Source organism: Mycosarcoma maydis, chromosome 11 (assembly GCF_000328475.2).
Source record: "Mycosarcoma maydis chromosome 11, whole genome shotgun sequence".
Classification (NCBI taxonomy): domain Eukaryota; kingdom Fungi; phylum Basidiomycota; class Ustilaginomycetes; order Ustilaginales; genus Mycosarcoma; species Mycosarcoma maydis.
In genome coordinates, this window is record NC_026488.1 from 517,959 (window position 1) to 544,261 (window position 26,303).

Consider the following 26,303-nt stretch of genomic DNA (forward strand, 5'->3'; position numbering starts at 1 on the left):
ATTGATGAGATCTACAGATGAAACCAAGGATCGGACTTCGCATGTCCCACTCTTCCTTTCCGTGTGTCGAAAAGATACTTATATCGTCCATTGACCTAACTTTCTCATCTTTTTCACACCGTTCGCCAGTCTGCTTCGCTTTTATTAGGCATTTCTCTCGATTCATACGGCCACAGCCTGGCCTCTTGTCGATGATGCGCGCCGCTTTCCTGGCTTTCGTGACGATATCACTGTCAATAAGCGTACGTTCAAGTGGTCTACCACCTTCCAGCTCAGCCTACTGGGGTTCGGGAACAGGTACACGAGATGGAAGAGACTCAGCTCTGCCGCAAGGAGGCAATATCGAAAGCGGTCCAAGTACCGAACTATCGCTTGGAGGTGTCTTTGGAAGACAGGGTGAGAGGATCTCGCATGTAGGCGCCAGCTCAAGTCGAAAAAGGCCCGATGCAAGCGTTGGCAACGAGCATGACCTCGGATTGTCCCTCGGAAGGGAAGGATGGTCCGAAGAAGCTGTGCATCAAGCTAATCTCGAGCGAGCTGCAAATCTTAGGCGCAAATTTGCTCATTACCTAAATTACGACTTCGTCTTATGGCCAGAATCTTCGATCAATGCCAGGCGATACCAGACAAGTTTGCATAAGATTCGAACCAGAGCTCGTTCAGCATACCGTCTGTAAGTAGCCGTCGACAATGTCTATACAGGCACGAGAAAAACTTCTGACTCTCCTTCTACCGAGTTTACAGCCGAGACGAATTCAAAGATATCATTGACCAGGCTTTGGGGCCTGAAGTATGGTCGCAACAGGCTTTTGTTGATTGGTTCGATAGCCTTCCGCAACGTGCCCCAAGCACCCGGGACGAAGTGTCCAAGATTGACAAACAGGCCAAGAAGGTTATGAAAGAGGTGGAACAGATCGAGAACGTCTTCAGGAACTACAAGGCCTGACTTGTTAATTCATGGTCCTTCATGCTTCCAAGAACGTAAGCTCTTTTGTGGCGTATTATATGCACACTTGGTTTTAACGGAGAGCAATCTACCGCTTAGTGACTTTATCGCTTTGAACATTCCCGTTCTTCTCCTTCTGGAACCTTGCTTTGCTTGGGGGCAAGGGCGATTGGGTGCAGACCTCTTCTTCGCCCGTTTCGACCCATTTGTGTTTGAATCGGGGTGCAGCCAAGCTTCTTTCTCAGGCCTTGGAATCAAATTGATTAACAATGAGACGACTTCACGACTCCTAGTTCTTCGTGTGATCAAATTGAAAACGCTATGCGACTAGGTTCCCACTGACAACAGCACAACTGTTGACTGAATGGGTTTATGTGGTGATGACAAGGCGCTTTAAACGTGATTTTCGATGATAGGGACATAATGTACAGTAACTCCGAAATACTGGAGTAGGATTCGGCAACGTGCAACGTTTTCTTCCTTGTCGAACTATCGGTTTGGCGTACCCAATTGGTCATCTCATACCAATCGAGGGTTTCGACCCGTTCATAGAATTGAAATGTGGTAATATCTTGGGCAGAGATCCATACAGTCCTTCATAGTTATTGTCGTCCCTCCATTCTGTGTCGACGTCGACTAATTTTGACATGTGCTTGCGAATAGAGGTGGCTTAAGCATTTCTACCAACGACCCACAAAGCAACGGAGAAACAAGGAGAGCAGATGAGGAGGATGTTGAACCAAGGTAAGGCTCTAGAGTGCCAGCCGAGCTCATTTATTGCATCTTGCCATATACTTGCACGTTTCAATCGAGCGGCAAGAGCGCAAAGGCAGAAGCAGGCAAATTCATTTGTCGAAACTCGGCCTCCAAGACTGTGTGCTGCCGTGTGATCACACGAATGAGATTGATCTCGTCGAAGAAACAGTCAAGTCTGAATGAAGCCAATCCAAGGGTATTGATCCGCGTAAGCACACATTAGCATATATAACAAGCACATCTTTGGCGACCAAAGTCGTGAGTGTCTAAAGAAAGAATCGTCTCTAATTATCGTGACTCGTGACTACTTGTAACAAGAATCACGTTGACTCAACTATTTGCTTCGGAAAACTCTGACCATGCTTAAGCTAGGCGTTTTATTCGCTATCGCCGCTTTCTCGTTCGCCGCGGCTGGCCCTATCAAGCCACCTGACGATGTAGCGTTCCTCAGTGCCGTAAGCGGTCGCGCTAGTTCGATTCGCACCTTTTCGTCTCACGAGACTGACCCGCTCGGAATGAAGAGCGACAACAACTTTCATGAGGCCGTACTCCCCGCAGGGGTTCAAGCAGGGCTTATTGGCTTGCTTGAAAAGGACAAGCAGCGCGGACGCACCGTTCTCACGCGTAGGGAAGACAGCGTCGAAATCAATGCCGAAAGGGAGGCTGGTGAATTTGTCCATTCGCATCCAGTTCCTCATGTCGGGTCTGAGCCTCGTATACGCGACCTGCGCGCAAGAAGGATTGACAACTCTCAACAGCCGTCACAGCAGCACCCTTCACAACAACCGCAGCAGCAACAATGGCTCACGAGAAATCAAGTGCTTGCTGATTTGGAAATGACACCAAGCGAACCTGGGGCACACGCTATCGCCGACTTTCTGCGTCGACGCCAGCTGCTCATTGCTAGCATAAACATCGAGCGCACCCAGCGCCAATGGATGACCGAAATGTACAGGCTTTATCAGCAACGACACCCAACGCGGGGGTCTGCAGTGAACTACGACAATTCGGCAGCCCTAATGCACGAGATGACGTTTCGTAGTGGTCGCGATCGTTTCCGCGACATCCAGCCTATCATCGACCACTTGCTGCAAAATGAAAGAGTCTTTGGGCTCAGTGGAGCCCGCGCTGCCTATCTCGAAGCACTGCGAAGCCGCTTCCAGCACACAGAAGTAGACATGACTCCCACTGTTGATGAGCTAATTGAAATAGGCCCCGCAGCAGAAATGTACGAAAGAATTCGTCGTTGGGTCAACAACGACTTTGGAATGGAGGAACCAGCAGTTCGGGATCATCTTCGGGCCAGAATGAGGCGGGTCGTCCATGACCCTTTGCAATTCATACAGGATTTCCACCTGCTCCAGCATGTCGAGAACGAGCTTGATGGTTTCGTCGATCGCGTCGATCAAGCAGCGACGGCGGCGAGAGCCGCAAGGGTCGTACCACAGCTCAAAAAGCGGAATCTCGAGTGGCAATTCCCCTCGCAAAAAGGGCCAGCAAAATCTCGAAAGATCGTACTGATACCCAGATCGAGCGATTCTGATAGACCTGCTACACTGACCGAAACCATGCAGAGCCTTGGTCTGGGTGCCGGTGACACTGGAGCCGAGCCTATTGCGAGATTTTGGCAAGAGGATCGGCAACTCTTCCCACCAGCTGCCCCTTCTCAAGCGACACTAATAGACCTACGAAATATCTACCGACAATATCAACTTGCGCATCCAGTCCGAGGCAGAGCAGTTGATATTAGAGATGACGATGTTCTAGCTCACCTGGTGACGGAACAAGCCGGAAGGAACCGATTTCGAGACATCGGCAGAGTAGTTCGCTATCTCACCGACAATGCAAATCAGCTTGGACTTGACCAGCTCCGTGTCCGCTATCTGAACGCGCTTCAAGCCCGATTCGAACATGTTCATCGAATCCTCACGCCCACTCCAGACGAGATAGTAGATCGAGGCTTGGAACGTGTTCGAGCTGTGCAACCTCAGCGTACCATGATCTACGACATGGGAGCGATCGTCAATCGAGTCCTGGCATTTTTGGAGGTGCGCGCCAATCTGGCAAATGCCAACTTCATGCGTGTCGCTCTCGATTCGACCCTCCTTAGCCATCTCGAGGAAAACCTTGATCGTCTCGTACTAGATGCAGAAGCCCGAGTGGCCGACCGCACACGCGTTTTGCGACGCGATATACAGCAGAACGAGCCTGAAGGCGTCATAGAACATCACGAGCCAAGTTCGGAAGCAATCACGAAAGGGACAATATTCGAAACCGGAGATGCAAAGCGTCGCCTTCAACCGAGGCGCGTGGCTTCGTCGACAGAGGACGGAGTCGAAAGCAGTACTTCAGAATATTCGGCTCAAGCCCAAACCGACCGGAACGCACCTAGTCCCGATAGTAGGAGAGGGCATCTGAACATCGAGCGCTTCTTGCGACGCGAAGAGTCGCTGATCCCTCTGATTGATCGAGCACCCAACCATCGACAAGAACTGGTCAACCTGTATCGAGGCTACCAAGGAGTTGTAACGCCTAGAGGCCAAGACCTCAGCCTGGAAAATGTACGCCAGCTAGTAAGACTGATGCTACATGACATGGGTCGCGATCGCTTCCAGAGAATGGAGCCGATCCTATCTCACTTAATGGCGCAGCGAGAAGCTCTACAGAGGGATCAAAGACGACTAGACCTCGTAAAAGATCTGCACGACAGGTTCAGGGAGACACAGGCTCTTATGAGCCCGACACTCGACGACCTCGCAAGGGAGAAGCAGCGGGCGACTAACGGAGCACGTTCTGATCACGACTCTCAAGCAACATTGCAGACGATTGCCAAGGCAACGGCCGAACGTTCACACCGAGCGATAATCAAAGCCAATCGATTTCTGGAGGATCTCAAATTGATCAAGTTTCTCGAAGAGGAGCTCGAGGACATCAGCGGGCCAGTTCAGTCAACGCGTGAAGCAAGCCGGCATCTCGTCAAACGGGATGATAAATCTCTGGCATCAGGATCGGAGCCGGCATCACAGTCCACTGCACAGTTCACTGACGCAGACAGACGTTTCATTCTGTCGCCACTGGGTATGAGTCTAAGAGATGCACACGCACGCCAAATCGCAGCCTGGCGTCTGCATGAAGCAAGTCTCCTTCAGGATCGAAGCATCCCCGAAGACCTGCAAAAAAGTTTACGAGACAAATGGCTCTTGTACAGAGCCAAATTTCCCAACCTATCGGCACGTTCACGAGCATCATCTTGGCCTACTAGTCTACATGCTTTCATCTACGCTGACGAGGGTGCAAGGTTCACACGGGCGAACGAGATCATCACGTAAGTACCCAGGGGGAGGTTATTCATCGGACAAAGTGATGAAGCTGACCGAAACCGATCTTTGACATGAGCAACAGCTTTCTGCTCGAGCATTCTGGACAGCTGGAACTATCACAAAGGGAACTCGACTACTTGCTAGCGCTTCGATCACGCTTCGCGAAAACGGACGAGCTCATGCGACCTTTACCCTCAACCTTGTCGCTCTCTTTGCAAGGCACTAATCCTCATACTCAACCCCTGATCAGACAGCAGATGTTACACGTCCTTTCAAGCACACGCAAGGTGCGGATCGAAGCACATGGACGTCGTGTCGGTATCGACTCGAAGCTGCTTGCTGTTTTCGAAGCGGAGATGGATTACTTGCATGAATTGCCCAGTGTTCTCTCGCGTCTTTAACCCTGACGAGCAGAATGGTCGATCTTCACATTCCTGTCTAACCACAATCATGAATCTCTCTTGACTGATTTGGAAAGAGCCATGATGGTTGACTGGCGAATCGGATTGGGTGTGAAGTTTATGATGGGAAAAGTGAGTCACACACGACTGCGACATTTCACGTCTTTGCCAAGGAGCGTGGAGCTGCCAATCGTGTGTTTCAAGTGTAGAAGAGATGGGCATTGCATGCACTGGCAAGCGTATCACTTGTAGTGCGTCTCGTGAGGTAGGGAGAGAGCGTCTGAGAGAGCGGAGCTTGCCTCGCTTTTATAAGCCAGTGTTTTTTCATATACACTATCTACTTGAGTTTTTTTCCTCCGTCATCTTTCTCAGCGTCGCTAGGCTGGTCATCGCCTAGCGCTCGCATTTTGCCTCCCTGTACTCCCTCCATTTTGTCGTTCGCCCTTGCGCTCATCCAGCCCCCCTTTTTCCGGCGGGCAGGGAGCCTCATCGAGCTCTCTGGTCTCGCTACAGGTCTCAGCCGCAATCAAAGCATCTAGCATTCAACCAGCGAGTGACGATTAGCCGGGACATTCATGATTCGTTATTTTCCAGTCCCGGGTCGAGATCCTCCACCTCTCTCAAACCAGTGTGTACTCTTCAGACCTCTACTTGCTGGGAAGATATTCAACACGTCGTGATTATGGAAGTGCAACTGGCGACGCTCGTTCCCACGCACTGTCACGTGATGCGTCATAGTGGACAGACATCGCTCACACTTGCTTGTATACCCATCGAGGCTTTTGTCGTCCTTGATTCATGAAGCATATTCCCCCGCTGCTATCTGCTGAGCATCTTGTCGCTTTGTGCTGCCATGTGCGCTGAAGGAGTTTGTGTCTGCCGCAGTAGTGTCGACGTATCATTTGACAGCGCATCGAAGTCTACACCGTTGCATGTTCCGTTCGGGTACCCACGGCGACAGCTGAAGTTGCCCACGGGTACGCGGGTAGGGTAGGGATTGTGTGGACGTCCTAGTAGCACGGTCGGCTTCCGAGCACACACGGGATAAAACAACCGGCTCTCATACAAGCAGTTTCCGCGGCAACAGACAACGGTGGTATTGCGAGTTTGGGCTTTGCACTGGTATCAGACGACCTCGGACCAACTTATGAACGTGGACGAAACACGGAGATTGCAAAATAGAACAATAGTGTGACGGTTTGACATTCTGCGCACCTTGCTCACACGAGGGTCCACGTTCATCTTACTTTGAAGGCTGGCAAGGTCGACTCTGAGCACACTGCTCGACACCTGCAAGCGGTGTCGAGAGAACAGAGAATAAATGTGATTCGTAGGTCGTCCTCCTTTTAGCCTGAAGCGATTGTTGCGGATGGACAACCAGCGTTGAGTTTGAAAGGTATATTTATCAAGCATGTCATGTCTGTCTCACTTCCGCTTCGTATCAGTGAGGAATATAGCTTGGCCGCGACCATTCACAGTTGTTGAGAATGAGAGCCATCGCCGTTTCCAAGCTTGACAAGAAGCTTTGCCTGGTAGTGGCGTGCTGCTTGTTGTCCGTCTCGGCCATGCCCACGTTTGGTCAGAACAGCGCCCAGCCAAACTATCAGCAGACCATCGCCTACTCTTGGGAAACCTATCTCAACACGCAAAAATACAATCAGCTGCCTTCCTGGTCAACCGCACGTGGAAATCGACTTGGTGTTCTACCACAGCAGTTCAAAGCGTTTCGGGAGAGAATCTCGCATCTTGAGGAACTGAGAAGGTAGGACAAATCAAGACAATCGTGAATGTTGACTCTGAGCAAGGCTGCTTGAGTTTGAAAACTGACTTTGCTGCGCAATTCGTTCAAAACAGATGGGTTTTAAGCAATCACGAGGCGAACAAGGCGCTCACCGAGCAACAGCGGGCCACGCTTACCATGCCCTTTTTTGCATGGGACCCACAGTCTCTGAGGTTGGAGAGAGGTGACTATCCTGGAATGGCCGAGAGGCTTGAACGGGAATCTTCCTTTATAGCCCAGGTTGAAACTGTTCTCAACGATGTTGTGAAGCATCTGCCGGACCTATCTCGGCCAATGTAAGGCTTCTCACTTCTGTGAGAGAAGTGACGATTGCTAAGCTAGTGATCTGACTGGGTACGCTCACGCGTGCAGAGAATGCAGAGAATACTCTTTGGGAGCCAACTTCGAAAATGTTCATGAAGATCGATGCTCAATACCATACCGATTCTTCTCAACCTCCGCGAGAAAGGGTTAACGAGGCATGACAGATCTCGTTGATGAACTTGCACATGTGCCACCTGTGACTCACGACTTTGGCTCGTACCGAAGCGATCGTCTCATGCACTGCGGAGAGTGTCACAAAATCTTGCATGGTTGTCAACTCGATAGGATTGGTTTCGGCCAAGTCTCGGAGTTGAAAGCTCATTTGTGATTCACAATCGTGAATCACGATTACGGGTTTCTGGTACGGAGCTCTTGTTCATCCAAACCTTGAGAGATTATTTTCACCGGTACACTGAGTCGATCACGGAGCTGGTGGCGTGGGCTGACCATGCCTGTCTTCTCTCTGCCTGGCAGTACTATATGGCTTCCTTGTGGAGGCTTCTCGGTGGATGAGATGACGTGAAGCGTGTGTCACAAGCAGACGGCGCTCGATACGGCAGGTGCATGGCAGTTGCCGCTAAAGCTTTATGAAGACAGATGCTGGTCGGACTTACTTCCCCCGCCCTAACCCGCTTGTCAAGAAAAGATCTTTGTGAGAGTGACTGTGTCAGGCGCAGGGAGCTTACACAAAGGCTCCATACAAGCACGCGGATAGTAGATAAAGATGCTCTTGATCTTCTGCACGAAGCGAATGTGTTCCCTGTGCCTCTTGTAAGCCTTCAAGCCAGACTTACAACAGCATTCACCATTAAGGTCCTTTAACAGCTTTGCGAGAAGTCGGTAGGGTGGTTGCAGCAGCAATGGTGCGAATTCTTACCTTCGCATTGCTCATTGCCACTTTGCAAGCATGCCGGACTGCGCCTTTAACGAAGAGAGCCGGAGTGGATACCACGCTGAGACTTGGTCCTCCTCAGCCGTCAGGTCAAGAGTCGCTGGGGCCAAAAGCGTTTTCCTCGGACTTGAATACCCCTCATTTGCATCAGGACGAGTCCCTTGATCCCAGGCCTGCTCCAGAAGATTTCGCGAGCCACCATCAACAACCAAGCGAAAATGTCTTCCGGACATTTCTCCCTACCGAACTATCTCTTGGACATCGACATGACCTCGCTCCTTTGAGAAATGATATGGTGCCGCCTGCGACGAGTGCAATGCAAGCTTTCAGGCCACAGGCGCGTCTAGTCCCATATCCCGACATCCGGCTAAGTGCTGCACGACCGCAGGGAACCCCGCAGAACCTTGTACCAACAAAGTTCATCAAGAAGCCACGCACAAGAAAAGCGGTGAAACCTCAGCCCAGACTTGTCGCAGCTAGTAGCTCTGCAGTACCCAGTGCCCAAAAGTTTGGCTTGGTGGATGCAATAAGGACCGATGACCAGACTGGTGCAGCCAGCCAGCTGAATCAGGAGGAGAGTCTTACGGCCTCAACGCTGTGGAGAAAGTATAGCGACAAGTATCTCAACCAGCCCCTACCTCGTCCCACTTTCCAGCGAGTCTTATTCCCGCAGGCCACTGCAGATTTTCAGGAGCGAATTGATGCACTCGAAAGCATCAAGAAGTGAGTATAGTTTAAAGCTACCGACGTGCCTTCTGCAGTGCAATCGAGATAGAAGAAAGGAGGGCAGCTGAGCTTACATATTGTTGAAATTCGTGATTCGCTCGCCCTACAGAAAGCTGTTGGCGCAACGCACCGAGCCAGATCTCACTCATTCGGAGCGGCGCCTTATCCTGACTCCTTTCAAGAGCTGGAATCTTATGATCGCAGGAAACCAAAGGGCTTCTAAAGGATATCAGATCCAAGTCGACAATCGTATCGTTTCCGCTGCCGAGAGAGACTCACAACACATGCTCAAACTGGAGGCTCTACTGAAACGGCTGATAGACGACATGCCTCGCCCAATTCTTCGTTAAAGAGCTATAGTGCACACGCTTCAGCTTCACAGTTGCGTTTGAAGGTCACGCACAATAACTTTTGGACCGAACGCTAGGATCGAACTCAATACCTCGTTCCTGATCGTGCTTAGAAACTGAGGCACTACGGTCCATTCGTTAGGGCTTTGACCAACAAAGGTCCTCTTACAAGTACCTCGTAGTCCAATTATCATAACCCTCCTTGATCTATGACCTGACAGTATGTTGACGTGGTCATGTAAGAGTCGACCCAAGAACGAATGTTGGGGTGGCGAGCTGACGGTCGACCTGATCGATGCGGGCCTTTAGTCGAAGCTGCGAGCCAGAAAGCTTCCTTTTGAAGCATCGTTGATCGGTCCGGAGTGGAAAGGTGTTGGTGGCAAGGCTACCGCGAACAGCACGAAGCCGACTATGGCTCGCATGACGGAGGCTTTGAAGGGGATGAGAGTGTGAGAAACAAGGCCAGAGTTGATCTGCATGGCTTTGAAAAACTTCAGAAGGGTGAGATGATGGTGACCGAGTGGCGAAAGAGCAGTAGTGCATGTTGTAGGCTCTGAGGCGAGGGGTCAGCATGTACGGATTGTGTGGGATGAAGGTGACGTGGATGGTCGAAGGATCCATGTTGAGGGACCGCTCCATTGTGTGAAAAGAGCCAGGTTGTGGGCTAATTGCGATTAGGAGGGTCTTGATTATGGCATTGCTATGACCCACCATGCAAGCCATCGATGGAGTTTTCGGAATGCAGAGACTTCATCACTCGTCTATAGGCAATGCTGGCCGACACGGAAGGCTTTGCGGTTGCACCGCTCTTTCAAGATGAAGCCAATGTTACTTTGGCAATAGGCCTAATCGCAGTCTTTCATGTTGAGCTGAGCGCACTTGTACTTCTCACTATCACTCTGCAGTATGCACGCATTCATCTGGTTAGCTTCAGTGCTACGGTCTCCAAGGCGGCTCTCATCTGCTTCGTCGCTTTCCCTCACTACTTGTCCATTCGCTTCAAGCTATTGCTGCTACAATAACAGAAGTAATGATACGCCTGGTCATCACGGCTCTCCTATTAGCCATCGCTTTCGGGCACGCTCTTGCAGTTGGTACACCGCGAGCTAGCTCCGCCATTCCGCCGCCCGCTGGTCGTGCTCTTCTCTCCCGGGGAGCCAATCTTGAGCCGTACGATTATCCCGCTTCGGTTCAGTCAGGTTTCGATGCTCAGGCGCACATTCATCCATCCTATTCAATTCTAGGTCCCCCTGGGTTTTGGACCGAGGCCTCGCTCCGCGAACACTATGACGCCACGCACCATCTGCGCTACCATCCGGACTTTTATCCCGTCGCTCCGCCTTTCGAAGTCTGGCTTAAAGAGCAACAGATCATTCGCGCCATCAACATGCTCTCGCAGACCATCGAACTGGAGACGTCACGCAGCGACCTTGATCGATCCATCTTACTTGAGCACGAGATGCAACTGGGTGAATTGTCGATCCTCTTGAGGCAGACGCAGATTGCTACCAGTCTGAAATATGCTATACTGCCGCCGGAATGGCGAAAGTTTGAAGAATCAATGTATCGTCACTGGGCTGGATTTCTTCAGGTCAGTCAGAGCGGTTCTGGTGATGGCCAACGCAGCAAGAATGCGGCCAATTGGCAGCGACATGTCGAGTATCTGGAGCGATTGGGGAGGGAGAAGGCACAGGAGTATGAGGAGAACAAGAAATATGCAGCGCTGTATGGTGCCGCGGAAAAGGGAAAGAAGACACTCGACTCGGAGCAACAAGATGGCTGGAGAACGATTCCTATTGAGAAAGGTGATCCGGACAGCGGTACACAGAAGAGAAGGGCCCATAAGCCTAATCTTGGCACTTCTGCTTCACCGGAACGGTGGGCACACTCACCAGAAGCCGTCCAGGGCTCCAGTGCAAACGCTGTTGACGGCTTGCAAGAGGCGTTCGGGAAGGGCTTCCACCTCTAGCAGAACAAACACACACATCTTTGATGTCATTCTACTTGCTCTTGCAAGCCCTCATATTGGCGGTGTCGTCTGCTGCGTGTGCATTCTACCGTCTGTGCCCCGATGGCAAGTCGGTGCTAGAGTAATTGGGTATCGGCAGGGAAAGCTAGCGCGAATTTGGACAGCTGTGCTTATGATCTACGTCGCTGCGATGTGACTGAGAGCTGCTGCTGCACGGTGTACGTCAATCGTGAATCACGACTATCGCTGTCTTTCCTAAGCGAGGAAGCGGCATGCTCGTGCTTGTTGTTCGTGCAAATTCAGGCAAGGCAAAGCCTCGTTTTGACCATTCACGATTCTATTCGTGATTCACGATTCATGAGTCTCCGCAATCACCAATTCAGCTCCATAGCCGTGACTTTTCGCTACTGCTGCTTCACAAGGTTAGGGCACAGGATGGTCCTGTTACCATCCGTATTCTCTTCCCTCTTGACACATTCGTCTCGAGGCTTCCGTCATAAGACGCTTTCCATTCGCTGTATACGTCCGTCCTGACATCCTTTGAATTCCAACCACAGCGCAAGGGCAAGGCTGGTGCGGCGTTGCGGAGCACGATGAAGACCGCTTCTGGCCATTTTTGCCACCTGCATACTCCCAACTACTCCTTCTACACGCCAACGCCGTTTCCTGCTCTTGAACAGCACGTTTTGCCGCCTCGCAATCGACAGACGCTCGAGCACACACTCTCGGCGAGCATAGTCTCCGTCGTTCGTATCGGATACGTCTTGCTGATCGTAGCACCAGTGCATCTGGTGGCCGCACTTCTTAGCCATGCCACCTGGCCCAGGCAAAAGTGGATGGACAAAGGATGGGGTAGAGGAGTGTTTCCGACAAGGCTGCCGAGCTGGAACATAGGCCAGACCATAGCAGTTCCTTTGGTCGGCAGTTTGTTCTGGGCGTTGGTGTATGGGACACCAAGAGGGATGGGGTGGGAAGAGGAGTGTACGATGCCGATGGCGAGCAAGTGGCTGTTCGGAAGAGGTCATGAGGGTTGGTGTATCGAGGCTGAGGGTGTGACGCTGCCTCCTCTTCCCACTAGCTCAAGCAAGGACTTCAACCACGCATCTACCAATCATAATGATGTTGTCAGCATAAGGAAACGACACACGACCCAAAATGGTGATGCAATCGAACACAGTCCATACAAAGACTTTTTCCAACGAGCAGCAGAAGCAACATCTCTACATACCTCGACCGCTGCGGATACGCTGAGCAGAGCGCCTTCGCCAGCACCCTACGACCCTGTCTCTGAAAAGATTTCCATCGACGTCCTGCGAGGGCTAGTCACTGGATCGCAATTTGGCATCTACCCTTTCCCTGTCGCCGCGTTCTGGCAATGGAAGTCGGTAGCAGCCGCCGTCTCACGCGGCAAGGTCATCTCTGTTAAACCAGGCAACGATGTCGCCGGCGTAGGCTCGGGACCTGCTCTCTCAGCCGATGAACGAATGGTGCTGTTCTTCGTTGGAGGCGGCTATCACTCTGGACATGCGCCTCAAGGGCCACTGTCGTGGACTGTATGCCGTCAGACGTCCCTGCGAGTACTCGGAGTCAACTTTCGCAAGGCCACGAGTGATTCACGAGCCTTTCCAGCTGCTCTGCAAGATGCGCTCGCTGCGTGGGTTTACGTGACCAAACGGTTGAAGTTCAAGCCAGAAAATGTGATCCTGATGGGCGACTCAGCGGGTGGAGGATTGGCGCTGAGTTTGCAGCTCTATCTGAGCTCTCACGTGTGGACAGGGACGTCGTTGGGCAGAGCGAAAAAACTCGTCCTACACAGTCCAATGACTGACCTCACACTGTCTACCGACAGCTTCGAGCGTAATAATGGTGTCGATATCATCTCGCCTTACATGTGCTCTCTTGCAAGAGACAACTATCTGCGTCACATCATTCCGGTGCAAGGGCGCTCGAACGCTCTGCTTCAAGACATGACCACCGGAGAGCGAAACATCGATAAAGTGGCAGCAAGATACGCCATCGATCCGTTCGATCTGAGCCGTTCCGATCGGCAGTCGAAACGTTTCCGTCACGAACTGCAGAGACTAGCACAGGACCTGCCAGAGACGATCCTCGAATTGGGCGCTTTCCACCCGCTGTTCTCCCTTGGCCTCGATGCGAGACAAAACAAATACCTAGCACAGTGCCTGTTGCTATTCGATGCACCACCTGCATGCAAGGCTGAGGAAGAACAAGGGCAAGAGGAGGAGAAGGAGAAAGACATGGAGATCCTAATTACAGCAGGAACAGCCGAGATTTTTCACGACCAGATCAAGCTGTTGGTTCGCAACCTGCTCGATCTACATCAGCATGACGAACAGAAGCTAGCGAGTCGAGTTAGAGTAAGTCTAGTAGAGTGCATAGATTGGCACCACGTGTTTGCCTACATGAACTTGCCCGGTCAGGTAAAAGCGCGCGTGGATGACCTGGTAAAGACGTTCATGCTCGCCTGAAGGCGTACAGGAACACAGAGATGGACAACCCATACGCTCGATGTTTGTAGACTAGACGCGAATATGCAGCTATTCCTAACAACACAGGCGCTTATGCGATGCTCGTCAAGTGGGAGAACCCGTTTCTATCGTATAGATTCTAAGAGCGGCGGGTGTTGGCTATGTTTACAGAGTGAGGGCGTCATGTTTACATGCTAGTTGAGCGCAGCCGCGGTGTCGGTGAGAGCCTTTTGCCGCACAATAACGTGAAAGTGACTCAGCCCTGGTACGGTCCTCAAGGCTGGAGGATTGCAGAACCAAGCGGTAACAAACGTTTCTGTGGGCCACGTGTGCTGGATGTAGTGATTGACATATCTTGAAGCCCATGCGTGTGCTTGGCTGATCAGCTGTTTGGACAAGCCGAGCTTGACGTCTGCATCTGGTTGGCGTTGCTGTTCGTTGAGCTTGGATTGCGAATAGGATCCCAAGATTTCCGGAATCTGGGTTTGGCATTTTGCCGAAGGATAGGTAGGTCCTTCTGGGATGAATCCGGTGAAGCCACGGATACCATCGCCGGTGACACAGTTGTAAAGCTCTTCTCTGATTGATTCGTCGAAGGGTGTGTCTGCGGTAGAGAACAAGGAAGGGTGCAAAATGGGGAGCTTGGACCAGACGACCCAGTGTGTGCTTCCAGCCGGAATACCGTAAGGCCAATCGTTGGGAATCACTTTGACCAGACTCTCGCCTGCTTGGCCGTCCTGATCGGCATCATCTACAAAGTGCCTCAGCACCACGCCTTTGTGCAACGGATGCGGCAACACCCTTTCCGGCCAGGTTTCTTTGACCGCTTCCAGCGGCAATCGCGTTCCATTTGGAGTGCTGAAACCGGAAGCTGAGCCCAGAATTGAGAGCGGATCTTTTGCGGGTCGGTCGAGCATGTTGGGTCCAACAGGTCCGGTGAGCTCTTCAGCAGGCCATCCAAGACGTACTGTGCGGATGTAGTTTTCAATGCCATTGTACTTTGCTCGTGCTCCAGGTGCGAATGCTCGGTAGGCGGTATCGCAGACAGGATCGCGAAACAGCTGATCCAGATCGCCGTGGGATAAGACACGCGTAACGTACGGCCACGTCATAAAGGGTGAAGGACCATCTGCAGGTGGATTCGGGAAGTAGCTGCCTGGTGCGCGGTCGTCGACGTAGGAGGGCAAGTGAAGCGCAACCAACGGGTCGCCATCGGTCCCAACATGTGTAGCCATGGTGGTATCGGTCATGATGCCAGAGCAAGGAAGGCGTGCCCGAGGATGTTTATGAGGCCTGCAAGAGAATCTGAGGGTGGAAAGCAAAGACCCCTTCGATCCTTGCCTTAATGATGATGGCGAGAGGCAAGCCAACAATCAAGAAAGCAGATACACGATATGCTGGTACGAGCTTGAATCAAGAATGACTGACACCGTCTGTGCGCTGCCATGACATTCAACACGGGAAGCGGCCTGCAGAGCGGGAAACACGATTTGAAACATTCATCAGCGTCGCTTTAGGCTGGTCAACGCCAAATTCAGATTTACCTTGCTTCCTCCTGGACCCTGCAGACTGGATTCCCGTTTCATAGCCACCCACGACCCGTGTCCAGCCCGCTCATTAATCTCAATCCCACTTCGTGGGTGATGATCCACCACCATGCAATCGTATTCTGAGCAAGTCGGACGCCGACGCGATCACCGTCTTCACATACCATTGTCATATCGTGTTGAATGCATTCATTTCATCTTTTTTTTCAAACAAATGATACATGACAGGCGCAAGATATCCAGGTAAACGGAGCAACAAAAATATATCTAGGTAAAAAGAAAAGGTTATATCGAAGACGAAGAGCAAGCAGATTTACCTTTGTGTCGTTGCGTGTTTGCAGATGCCGAGAAATGATGTTTCGTGTAGCAAGAGAAAGCTACGTAAATCACGAATGGCATGATTGCGGCATTAATGGCATGGGGTGCGGTTCCGTTCGTTCAAAATCGAGCAAGGTCGAACGAAACTGCAAGGTGGGCTTTGGGACAAAACGGGAAGAGTGTGTCCGTGTCTAAGCTTGGCTCTTGATGATTTTGGCAGCGTACTCGGCAACTCCATAGATGGTAGCCTGAATGTGAGCAGCGACGTGGAGAGGAATGATGGAAGCATCGACAACACGGAGGTTCGAGGTGCCGTACACCCTCAGGCTGGGGTCGACGACACCACCCTGCTTGCGAGGCAGCATCGAGGCGGTTCCAATAGGGTGATATTCAGTCACCGAAGTGGTCTTGGTGTACTCTTGAATGTCAACGTTGCCAGGCCAGTACTCGCTGTCGACCATGTCGCTGTACGTCTTGCCGAGTCCAATCTTGCGCGTGTAGTTGGTACCAGCGGTGGAGATCTCGAGGTCAAAGGGGACGTCAAAGTACTTGGCATCAATGCTAGGGTACTTGGTAGCGTCGTTCGAGGTGATGTGGATGTTGCCACGCGAGAAGAGGTGCTGGTTGGCAGCGAGGATGGTAAAGTAGGTCTCATCCGGCTTGGGCGCACCAGTGCCGGCAAAGTAGCCGTCAATACCGATGAGCTCCATCTGGCCGATCTTGTCGGGGTATTGGATGAGGAAATCGAGCTGCTTTTTGAGCGTAGCCTTGTAAGGAGCACGCGAGGCGCCAACGTACTTGGCCACCTCAGCAATCATGGCCTTTGCGCGCTTGTCACCAACGACACGGGCGAGCGAGACGTACGAGATCGAGGGGACAGTCTCGGTGAGGATCGAGGACTGGTTAGCCTTGTAAGCAGCAGCCTGCTCGGCGGCAAACGTGGTGTTGGAGCGAAGCGAGTCGAGGGTGGGGAAACCAGGCTTAAGCTTGTAGACGGTGGCCGAGTATGTGTGGTCCTGCAGATTCTCGCCGACGTTGGCGTTCTCGTAGAGCACCTTGACACCAGCCTTGGAGAGCACATCCTTGGAACCGATACCCGAAAGTTCGAGGATCTGAGGTGTATTGACCGTACCACCCGAGAGGATGACCTCTTTGGTAGCGTTGACGGTGTAGGTCTGACCGTTGCTGATGAAAGTGACGCCGTTAGCCGAGAGCTCGCCGCATTCGATGTCAAAGTTGACCTTAGAGACGAGGGCGTCGGTGAGAACGTCAAGGTTGGGACGGGCCTGGTTGGGAAAGAGGTAGGCAGGTGCCGAGTAGGAGCGTGTGTAGTTGGAAGGGTTGATGTTCGAGGGCTGCTGAGAAACACCGACATTCTGACCAGCGAGGGGCTGATCGTTCTTGGGAATGCCGAGCTCGCTGAGAGCGGGGATCCAACGACGAACCTGCTGTGAGATGTAGTTGGGGAAAGCGACCTGGATGGGTCCCGACGAACCGTAGTCCGAGGCGACAGGCTTAACACCAAGGAGGTCGGCATTCTCCTGGCTGGGAGCATGGAACTTTTCCGACTTCTTCATGGCAGAGTACAGATTGTTCCAGTTCCAGCCAGGGTTGCCAAGCTGCTCCCAAGCATCGATCTCGTGGCGAGACGATCGGTCCCAGACCAAAAAGTTAAGAGCCGAAGAACCACCGAGAACCTTTCCACGAGGCCAACCGACAGCGGGCACGCCGTTCTGAGGGACAGTAGTGTAGTTCCAGTCGTAGATTGTGCCGAGATCAGCACCAAACTGGCCAGGCGTATCGATGATGCCGACGCCGAAACCATTGCCACCAGCCTCCAAAACACCGACCTTGTACTTACCACTCTCGGAGAGACGAGCAGCAACAGCAAGACCGGCAGTACCGGCACCGACAACGAGGTAATCGTACTGCTTGGACGAGAACTTGGCTGCGTCACTGGAGATGGAGCGGGCGGCGATGTGAGAGTTTTCAGCCATGCGGGCGGCGAATTCGCTACGTGGGCTGACCTTGGACCATGCAATAGGGTTGGCAGCGACTGCACCAGCCAGGGTGGCGGCAGCAACGAGTGTGGTGGTCTTCATTCTAATTCAAGATCGAAAGGGCAGCAACTTGGGGTAAAGTTGGCCAGACGGAGCACTAAAGAAAAAGAGAGAAATGGGGAGAGTGGCTTTCCAGGGGACGTAATTGGGAAGGGGGTGGTAAGATGTGGGAGGAAGGGGTGGTGAGACGACAACGAGGGTGAGGGTGGGAATGGGTTGTGCGGTTGGCGGTGTAATACGGTGCGGAGGACAATGGAAAGGATAACACACTTATAAGAGGGACAACGAGACGGGTGGCGAAGGAACCAAAGACGCTCTGTGCGACAGGAGGTGTTTATGGCGCTGTCAAGTAGGCGAAGCGAGGAACAGCCTGTTGAAGGGGAAGGGGAAGAGGAAGAGGAAGAGGAAAGGGTACCATACTAGAGTATTCGGAATTCGAGGGTCGAGGGCCATGTATTGGTAGCAGTACCCAGAAGCCCTTGAGGCTAGAGGTGGGCTTACAGCAGATGAAAGGCAGGCCTGGCATTGAAACAAGGACCAAAGGACAACAAGCAACACCTGGACGCTGTCGTGGACGCTGTCGATAAGTTACTGCGAGTTACAGGTTGACAGGCGGCACCCAATCAATGTTTTTGGTGCCTTGCAACTGAAACTTTGTGTGCAAACAAAGTTCGAGCACTCATTGATGCTGTCCAAGTCACAGAGAAGACGTTCAGAAAACGGGTGGCAGCGATTCGAGATGATCAACGCCAACCTCAGAACTGTAGTCGCACCTCGGTCAACGCTGTGGCAAACCCCAAGTGGCGCTCAAAAGAACGACAACACAGCGTGAACTCTCGCTCTTTTCATTCTCACTACTTTGCAACGATTGTTACTGTATTTATTCAAAATTAATTCGTGATTGTTTTGGACGCCGATCCATCTTTACGCTGCAATTCATCGCATTGTGAGGTGCAGCGGCGCTACTAAAATTTACATGGTGATCGCTCAAACACAGCACCTTAGCATGACGAAGTTGTTGCCTGTCAAACAGGATACGCCCAAGCACGCCAGATTCAAACTAGCGACGCCATTGTGAACTTTAATATGCCTGTTTTGACCTCCTCTTCAGGTTGCTTTCCGAATAACAGGTCCGACCCTCCTGGGTGCTTCCCCACCGAGATCATTGGAAACCCACATACACAGAGGTGCCAACAGACACATTTGTGAGAGCAGTCGTGAGTCTTGAGTGGCGTGAGCAAAAGTGAACAGTTTGAGATCTCTGCGACTGTTTGCTCTACTGCTGCAAAGCTCGTACCTCCAATTTTCCTCCGACGGTAGGAGCACTCAAAACGAATCACGAATCACGAATCAGTATGCGACATGAGGCTCGCTTGGAGCAAGCGAGGTAGGTCTGACGCATCTTGTTCTGTTGTTGGAATCTATAATTATGGTAAAACATTCAGATTCACGAATATAGAAAATGAGAGGCAGACGAGAATCTCAGCCACATGTGCGGCGCCGATTGGGGAAGATCGTCCGGAAGAAATGAAACAAAACTGATCTAGTGCCAATTTTGGTTTAACTAAGCCCAAGTCGTGAGTGTTGCGAGATCGGCCGCCGTTTCACACCCGTCTCGAACAAACCTCTGAGACTGGGTCAAAAATGAAAATCGTGTATAAATCAAGCGGGGAAAGAGGCACGATGCCGACAAGCCCGTTCCCATTCCAAGCGATTCTGCCTAATTCGAAATCACGAATGCGAAGAGAACAGAGGCATTCAGAGCGATTGGGATTGGTACTCCACTCCGCCGTTTTCGTTTGCGCGTCCGCAACCAGAGTGGCGTAAAGAGCAGCACTTGTAACTTGATCGCCGAGCAAGTAGAGTGGCGTCGTCCAATTCAGCTTGACGATGCAGCGCAGAATACCAATTCGCACCCAATTCGTGATTGCCCTTGCCACAGTGTCTGACAAGAATAGTCACACACAGCTCAACAGAGAATAAGCGACTGACATCCTTGCTAGTCACATAGACCAAGTGAGCAGACGTATGTCGCAAACAGGATTTTACGGCTACTCAACAGCGGGTCAAAGACAAGCTGCAACTGAACAGAGTGTGGGAATCCCCATCGCGTTGCATGTCTAAGCTCGCGAAATCACGAATCGTGAATCAACCAGAACGCCAAAATCTCAAACCTTAACTTCCAATTCCATATCCAATTTGTTGTTGCTGTGGTTTTTTTCTCTTTTTCTTTTTTTATTTTTTTTTTGGCAATTTTGATACATAAGCACGCCAGTGCAATGAAACCGCACCAACTCGGATCTGAAAGCATGAATTGAAAGCAATCAGAGACAGAAATTATTGCGACGGCAAAGCCGAGCTCGAAAGCAGGCGGTGGTGATGGCACTGGACTAACACTGGATCCGGTAGTTCCGACATCCTCCCAATCAAGAATCGTTTGCGGCAAACACGGACAGAGTGTATTTAAGTTAGTTTATCTCACTGATTCACGATTAACACTCATGTATAGGTAGGCAAGTCGTACAAAATGTGAATCGACTCAATCCGAGATGATCCGTTCAGTCCAAGACGCGAGCTGCACCTCGGTGCATAGCGCTGTGATTCTCAGCTCGCTACGCAGACTTCGTTCCAACATTACGCCTCTGCTTAACTTACCATATGTCTTTTGACGCCACCGCCCTCGTGCAAACTGCTTTACACACTCTACGGCCGATTCCGAGCCGCATGCAATCTGGCATGCATTTGGATTCCCATCTCGTTCCTCATCTCGTTATGGTTTATTATAAATAGAGTACAGCTTGGTCGGCCCCAGCCACTAACAAAGTTATGCGAAACCGGCGAGAAAAGCGTTTCTATGCTAATACGCCCCTTACAGCAGCGTGCAGCTGAGCTGATTGTTGGTAGGTCCGTGCGTCGTGTGTTTGTGTGGGCGTGTCAGGTCAACTGCCATGCCACATGTTCGCCGAGCAGATTCAACCTCAGCAGGAGAACAACCACGGTATTGCCGTCCGGTGGTTGGAAGATGGCCCGTTTGTGCTACGTAGAAGTACTGATGGGCAACCCCCTCCGCCTTCTTTAATCCTCCCGCGTGAGCCACACACAACAATTTGCGTAAGCATCTATGGCCACGGTTGTGGCTGCCGAGGTCTGACCTCACCTGTGCAACGGCTTGTGTAAGTGCTCTCGGTCTGTCATTGCCCTGCCTTGCACAGATGTCGTCCCGGTCAATGGTTCTGAAGCTCCTGCTCCACACTCCGTGAACGTTCGCCGTGCTCCATGCTCCGTGCTCCTCACTCGGAAGCTTTAGATGTTACGTCGAAAGCTGAGAACAATTCACGATTCGTGAATTGAAGCGTGAATCGTCGTGCGTGAATCGTGAATCGTGAATCACGAATTATGAATCTGTTCACGGTTCTCGCGGTTCTTTCGTGTTTGGCTCGCAGCTGCGGCGCTACGCGTGACATACAACTCGTCGTGCGTGGCTTCTCGCATGATTTTCCTTCATGTTACGCCTTTAGTCTCTCCGAAACGTTCCTTATTGTAAATCTCGTAAGTCTGAATAAGCACAAACTCATATTCACGATTCACGGTTGTGCATAAGTTGACTTACTTTCCTCAGCTAGCTGTGCGAGACCCCTGTCAAAAGCTGACTTGAATTCAAACTCGACCGTGGCAGCTGTCACACATTCTACACTTTGTAGTCCAGGCACAAACACCCAATACAAACTTATATGCAACAGGGGCACCTACGGTAGTGAAAAGCAGGCTGTCTGTAGAGGGAGTTGGGTAGAATCCACTCGATTCACTCTCCGCCACGATCCTGGCTCCATTCACGATTCTCTCAGTCGTGCTACCATTGTGAGGTCTTCTCCATTGTTACAGCAGCACTGTGGCTGCCAGGTCGGATTGTAGAAGAGCTGAGCACCAGCTGATTAGTTGATCGAGGAACAGTGCACGCTTCTTTGAGCGCAAAAGGACCAACCTTGTATCGTGTCTGATCAGAGAATCTGAATGAGGTTTGACTCTGACTTGCTGGTGACAATCGTGAATGTCAAGAGGTCAAAGCCAACGGATCGGACGCACCTCCTATTCACAATTCTCCGCTGCTTGTCTAGCTTCATCAAGTGCGTTGCACAGTTTCTGTCCTCGCGCTGCTGCACTGTCTTGGCAGTCCTCGTAGCCAAACGGCCTCAGTGAGCTCGAATGCCTTTCACCGTCTTAATTTCGGCAGCTGTGACAGCTACTCCTTCGATCTTCTCCATACCGTGACAGTTTCAAGCTCCTCTCGCTCTTCACTCTCGCAAAACTTACCTTTGCTGAGCTTTCGTCGCCTTTCTTGACTTGAAGCCACCATTCGGTCTTGTCAAGACACCCTCTTCCCCATTTTCATTGACAATAACAACCTGCAAGCTCGTACGCCTTGCCAAGATGTCAGCCGTATCACATCGCTTTTGCTAGTGCCAGTACCTCCCACAGCAACTCTAGTGCCTGCTGGCTGAGTCAACTTCGGATGCTGATACACGTCGTCGCTCCGTCTTGCTAAAACACCAATCAGCAGCTGCTTCCTCATCAAGTGGCCCGTCATGGTCAACATGACATGTCCGGTCATCCCGGATAAGCCCGAAGATCCTAAACCTTTCTTTCAAAATGGTCAAATCGACTTTAAAGCTCACGATGTCGGCTGGCTCATCTGCGGTATCATGGCGCTCATCGCCACCATTTCTTCCGTTTGGCTCATCTGGAAGCATCTCACCTACTACACCTGTCCACCGCAACAGCGACACATTGTTCGCCTCCTCGTCATGGTACCCATCTACGCAATTGTGTCGTTCATGTCCTACCTCTTCTACGAAGAAGCGCTCTATTACCAGACGATTCGCGACTGCTATGAAGCGGTTCTTGTTACTTCATTCTTCTACCTCATCCTCGCCTACACTGGTGACACCCGTGCGGAACAGCATGCCGTGTTTCGTAACATCGAAGTCAAAGATCGATTCTGGGTCTGGCCATTGGGGTCGTGGAAGTATAAGCCTGACGGTCTCCATTTCTTGTGGCTCATGAAGATCTACGTACTGCAGTACGCCATCATTCGACCGTTGTGCACCTTTATCGCCGTGGGCACAGAGTACTTTGGCTACTACTGCCTTCACAGTTGGATGCCATGGTTTACGCACGTATGGTGCGCCTTATTCATCAGCGTCTCGGTCACGCTAGCCATGTACTGCCTCATTCAGCTCTACATGCCAGTCAAGAAGCTCGTGGATCCGTACAAGCCCATTCTCAAGTTTCTCTCGATCAAGACGATCGTCTTTCTCACCTTTTGGCAAGATGTACTGCTCTCTTTTCTCGTCAGCTTTGGAGCCATCAAGGAGACTGAATATTTTACAGCAGAACAGATCCAAGCAGGAATTAATGCCTTACTCCAATGCTTCTGGATGCTACTTTTTGGATTCATACACATCAAAGCTTTCAGCTATCTTCCATACAGGCCCGAGGACCGCTCACGGACAACACGGCGTGGCAAGGCGCTTCTCGACTCACTCGATTTCCGCGATTGGTTCTTCGAGATGAAGGAAAGCACTCGTTACATCGCAGCCCGTTCCAAGGGTAGAAATTACACGCTTGCTGAGGATCTCAGAGCAAAACGACACGAACATCTCTTGAATGCTTTCGGAAAACAACGCACTGCTAATCTCGAGATTGAAGTTGATATGGAAAAAGCAGCAATGCCTACGTTCTGGAAGAACCCCGAGGATGCTAAGCTCTGGACGCCTACAAGTGACGTATCGGATTCGCCAAGAAGTAGCTACAAGCACCGTACAAATTTGACCATCGAAGACGTTTATACTCCAATTACGAAATTGGATGGCAGAAATGGTGCTCGGCAAGGAAGCAGTCTAGCCGAGAAGCCGCCAACAGCGCCTGTCGCTGATTCGCACACTCAACGAGCGGCTGAACTTGAAAGGCTCGTCGCCGAGCTCGACCTGCAGGAGGCCGATCGAACCATCGCTGAGACCGAGGAACACGGTTATGACTACGAGGATGAAAAGTATGAACGTGCTGCTTTGATGCGTGCGCATCTTCCGACATCCTTCGAGGAGAGGAAAGGTCCAAATCAGCCAACGGTCGAGAACGATCAACATCCCGAGTTGACGCAGTATCATGTTGCCACAATTCAGTTGGCCAACGTACCTTCGCTCACCTACGATCAAGATACACCGTCCTCGAATTTGAAGGGGACGCGTGAGCTGTACGCGGTAGCAGAAGAGGATGAGCAGTTGACACACGCCCATCAGAGCACCAAAGTGTCACCTGGAATTGGTGCTTTCGGAATAGCATCGTGGTTCGGCTGGAATAACGACGGGAACTCGAACGAATCGCAACAACGACAACAGCCGTCGCGGCACCTTGGAATTGCACATGCGAGTTCAAGTGCTGATGGCTACCTGCGACCAGGTGAAGCATACCACGCTGATGTAGAACCCCATTCTCCTGGCCAACGAGGGACCGAGTGGTGGCGAAGCTACTGGGAGCGTGTTTCCAACGCAGGCAGCCGCGAGCCGTCCGTTGCTGGCATCGAAGAGGAAGAGGAGAAGGAGCCTCTGACTACAACTCGTTCAGTAGTCATGCGACAGGTTGCAGCTGGTTCCTGGGGCATCCAAAATGTGGACCAGCACAACAGTCAGGCAATGGCAGGAGAAAACGCTCGAACCTTGCATACTCTACCAGCGCTGACGATCGAGACTGGCACTCCACCTTATTGCCACGACGATGGCCAAGGCAGCATTGATAGCACCACCTCTCCTTCCTCGCTCATTAGCCCCCATGTCGATTCGCCGCTCTCTCGCTTGATACAAACATCACGCGATTCGGTCAGTTCGCTCAATCGTGAAGAAGTGCGAATTCTACACCTCGAGCCTTCCTTGTCGACTCCGCTTCCGAAGAACAGTGAGATGCCGCAATCGGCACAGGAACAACCATTGACCGTGACGGGTTCTAGTTTTTGCGCTGACGCACATCCCACACCCGCACCGCGGAATCCGTCGTTCACCGCCTCTTCCAAGCAGGCTAGCGTGAGCAGGGTCACTTCCACAACGACACGCTCAGGTGCCGCGACGACACAAAAATCACTAACGACCCCATCAACTGCACAGCTCGCGTCCGAGATCTTGTCAAATCATGATTCGAGGATGAGTAGCAAACATCCGATCGTCTTCGCTGACGCACTCTTTGCAAACCCGTCGAATGCCGAACATGACACTGCCATTCCTCCTGCAGTGACTACGAAGAAGACTTTGGCGCCGGCAGTAGGTCCAAAGGGCAAGCTCTTCAACCTGATCCTGCCTTCGCCTCTGTCACCTGCTCGATACCCTTATGGGAAAGAAGGTGATCCTTCGCAGACTACTTCCACAACTGTCGCATCTAACGCTGCCGTTCGTCAGCAAGACGATGCTGCAAAGCCAGATGAAATGCCACAACGCCAGCACGGCCGGTCCAGTGACGGCGGTAATGGCACAGTGAAATGGGCGAATCAGCCAAGCAAGCCGGTTCGTTCTTCCGCCGAGCCTTCGTTCGTCAACACGATAACCAAGCTGCCTCAAGGCAAGAGCGTTGTAACTGTCGGGAGTATGAGTTTGGCTCAGGCCAAAGCTGCGCAGGAACAAGCGGCCGCGGATGCTGGAGCTCATTCTGTGCAGCTGCAGCCTACCAGTCTGAATGGCCAACTGCTTTCGTCTACCTCCCCTGGTGCGGTGACAAGAGTGCCCAAAACTATCCTGCTGGAGAGCAAGGCCAGCAAGTCGTACGGCAAACTTCTCCTTCCTGCGCCGTCCAGACTGGCCAACATTGGGATGAGTGGGGGCGAAGCCGAAGATCCTTATCTTGCTGGTCGCAGTGCGACCATCGACACCACTGCAGAGCGGAATAGACGACGAGTCAGTGAGCCTATGCGGGGTGCAGCTTCGGGTAGTGTGGTCGCATCTTCCTCAGCGCAAACTCGAACGTCAATGTCGACCGCATTTGAAGTGGGAAGCATCGTTCCGCGTGAAGCGGTGGTGCGGGCTTCGTTGCCTTCCAAAGGACCACTGAGAGGGTATCATGACTCTTTCGGATTGAGTCAGCAAAACGAATTCAAGGGCCACAGTGGAGCAAGAGAGCAGGACTGGTCGCTGAGTCCGATGCAAAGACACTCGTTTGCTCCCATGACGAGTGGGCCCAGACCTGCAATGCTTCCGTCACATCCGAGTCAGTCGTTGCCTCAAGAGTATTGTCAGCCGCACACATCTCGACCGGGACACGGCTCGATTCCCCATTTGCAGCAACAGCAAGCGCTTCAACTTCATTCGCAGCACCATCACTTGCCAAGCCGCTTGCCGCAGCAACCACACCCTTCAAGCTACTATCACAAGCACCGACACAATCTCGT

The 26,303-nt window shown here is 51.8% G+C and overlaps 10 protein-coding genes across 10 annotated transcripts; 7 read left to right on the forward strand and 3 right to left on the reverse strand.

Moving 5' to 3' along the window:
• Window positions 1-194: 194 nt before the first annotated feature.
• UMAG_11060 (uncharacterized protein) lies at window positions 195-946 on the forward strand (the record flags this gene model as incomplete). The annotated part of the gene is made up of 2 exons (XM_011392240.1): window positions 195-673; window positions 745-946. The coding sequence occupies 2 exons, from the start codon at window positions 195-197 to the stop codon at window positions 944-946; spliced, it is 681 nt and encodes a 226-aa protein (XP_011390542.1).
• A 1,115-nt stretch (window positions 947-2,061) lies between these two features.
• UMAG_04038 (uncharacterized protein) lies at window positions 2,062-5,423 on the forward strand (the record flags this gene model as incomplete). Its single annotated transcript, XM_011392179.1, has 2 exons — window positions 2,062-5,027; window positions 5,105-5,423. 2 exons carry the CDS (start codon window positions 2,062-2,064, stop codon window positions 5,421-5,423), a joined length of 3,285 nt encoding a protein of 1,094 aa, XP_011390481.1.
• Window positions 5,424-6,910: 1,487 nt separating this feature from the next.
• Window positions 6,911-7,503, forward strand: UMAG_04039 (uncharacterized protein; the record flags this gene model as incomplete). The annotated part of the gene is made up of 2 exons (XM_011392180.1): window positions 6,911-7,185; window positions 7,278-7,503. 2 exons carry the CDS (start codon window positions 6,911-6,913, stop codon window positions 7,501-7,503), a joined length of 501 nt encoding a protein of 166 aa, XP_011390482.1.
• An 884-nt stretch (window positions 7,504-8,387) lies between these two features.
• On the forward strand, window positions 8,388-9,495 carry UMAG_04040 (uncharacterized protein; the record flags this gene model as incomplete). Its single annotated transcript, XM_011392181.1, has 2 exons — window positions 8,388-9,142; window positions 9,255-9,495. 2 exons carry the CDS (start codon window positions 8,388-8,390, stop codon window positions 9,493-9,495), a joined length of 996 nt encoding a protein of 331 aa, XP_011390483.1.
• A 234-nt stretch (window positions 9,496-9,729) lies between these two features.
• On the reverse strand, window positions 9,730-10,218 carry UMAG_11061 (uncharacterized protein; the record flags this gene model as incomplete). The annotated part of the gene is made up of 1 exon (XM_011392241.1): window positions 9,730-10,218. The coding sequence occupies one exon, from the start codon at window positions 10,216-10,218 to the stop codon at window positions 9,730-9,732; it is 489 nt and encodes a 162-aa protein (XP_011390543.1).
• A 307-nt stretch (window positions 10,219-10,525) lies between these two features.
• On the forward strand, window positions 10,526-11,464 carry UMAG_11062 (uncharacterized protein; the record flags this gene model as incomplete). The annotated part of the gene is made up of 1 exon (XM_011392242.1): window positions 10,526-11,464. One exon carries the CDS (start codon window positions 10,526-10,528, stop codon window positions 11,462-11,464), a length of 939 nt encoding a protein of 312 aa, XP_011390544.1.
• Window positions 11,465-12,057: 593 nt separating this feature from the next.
• Window positions 12,058-13,953, forward strand: UMAG_04042 (uncharacterized protein; the record flags this gene model as incomplete). Its single annotated transcript, XM_011392182.1, has 1 exon — window positions 12,058-13,953. One exon carries the CDS (start codon window positions 12,058-12,060, stop codon window positions 13,951-13,953), a length of 1,896 nt encoding a protein of 631 aa, XP_011390484.1.
• A 194-nt stretch (window positions 13,954-14,147) lies between these two features.
• UMAG_04043 (uncharacterized protein) lies at window positions 14,148-15,188 on the reverse strand (the record flags this gene model as incomplete). Its single annotated transcript, XM_011392183.1, has 1 exon — window positions 14,148-15,188. The coding sequence occupies one exon, from the start codon at window positions 15,186-15,188 to the stop codon at window positions 14,148-14,150; it is 1,041 nt and encodes a 346-aa protein (XP_011390485.1).
• An 821-nt stretch (window positions 15,189-16,009) lies between these two features.
• Window positions 16,010-17,920, reverse strand: UMAG_04044 (uncharacterized protein; the record flags this gene model as incomplete). Its single annotated transcript, XM_011392184.1, has 1 exon — window positions 16,010-17,920. One exon carries the CDS (start codon window positions 17,918-17,920, stop codon window positions 16,010-16,012), a length of 1,911 nt encoding a protein of 636 aa, XP_011390486.1.
• Window positions 17,921-22,461: 4,541 nt separating this feature from the next.
• On the forward strand, window positions 22,462-26,124 carry UMAG_11063 (uncharacterized protein; the record flags this gene model as incomplete). Its single annotated transcript, XM_011392243.1, has 1 exon — window positions 22,462-26,124. A coding segment is annotated over one exon (3,663 nt), but the record flags the coding sequence as incomplete, so codon positions are not given.
• Window positions 26,125-26,303: the final 179 nt, after the last annotated feature.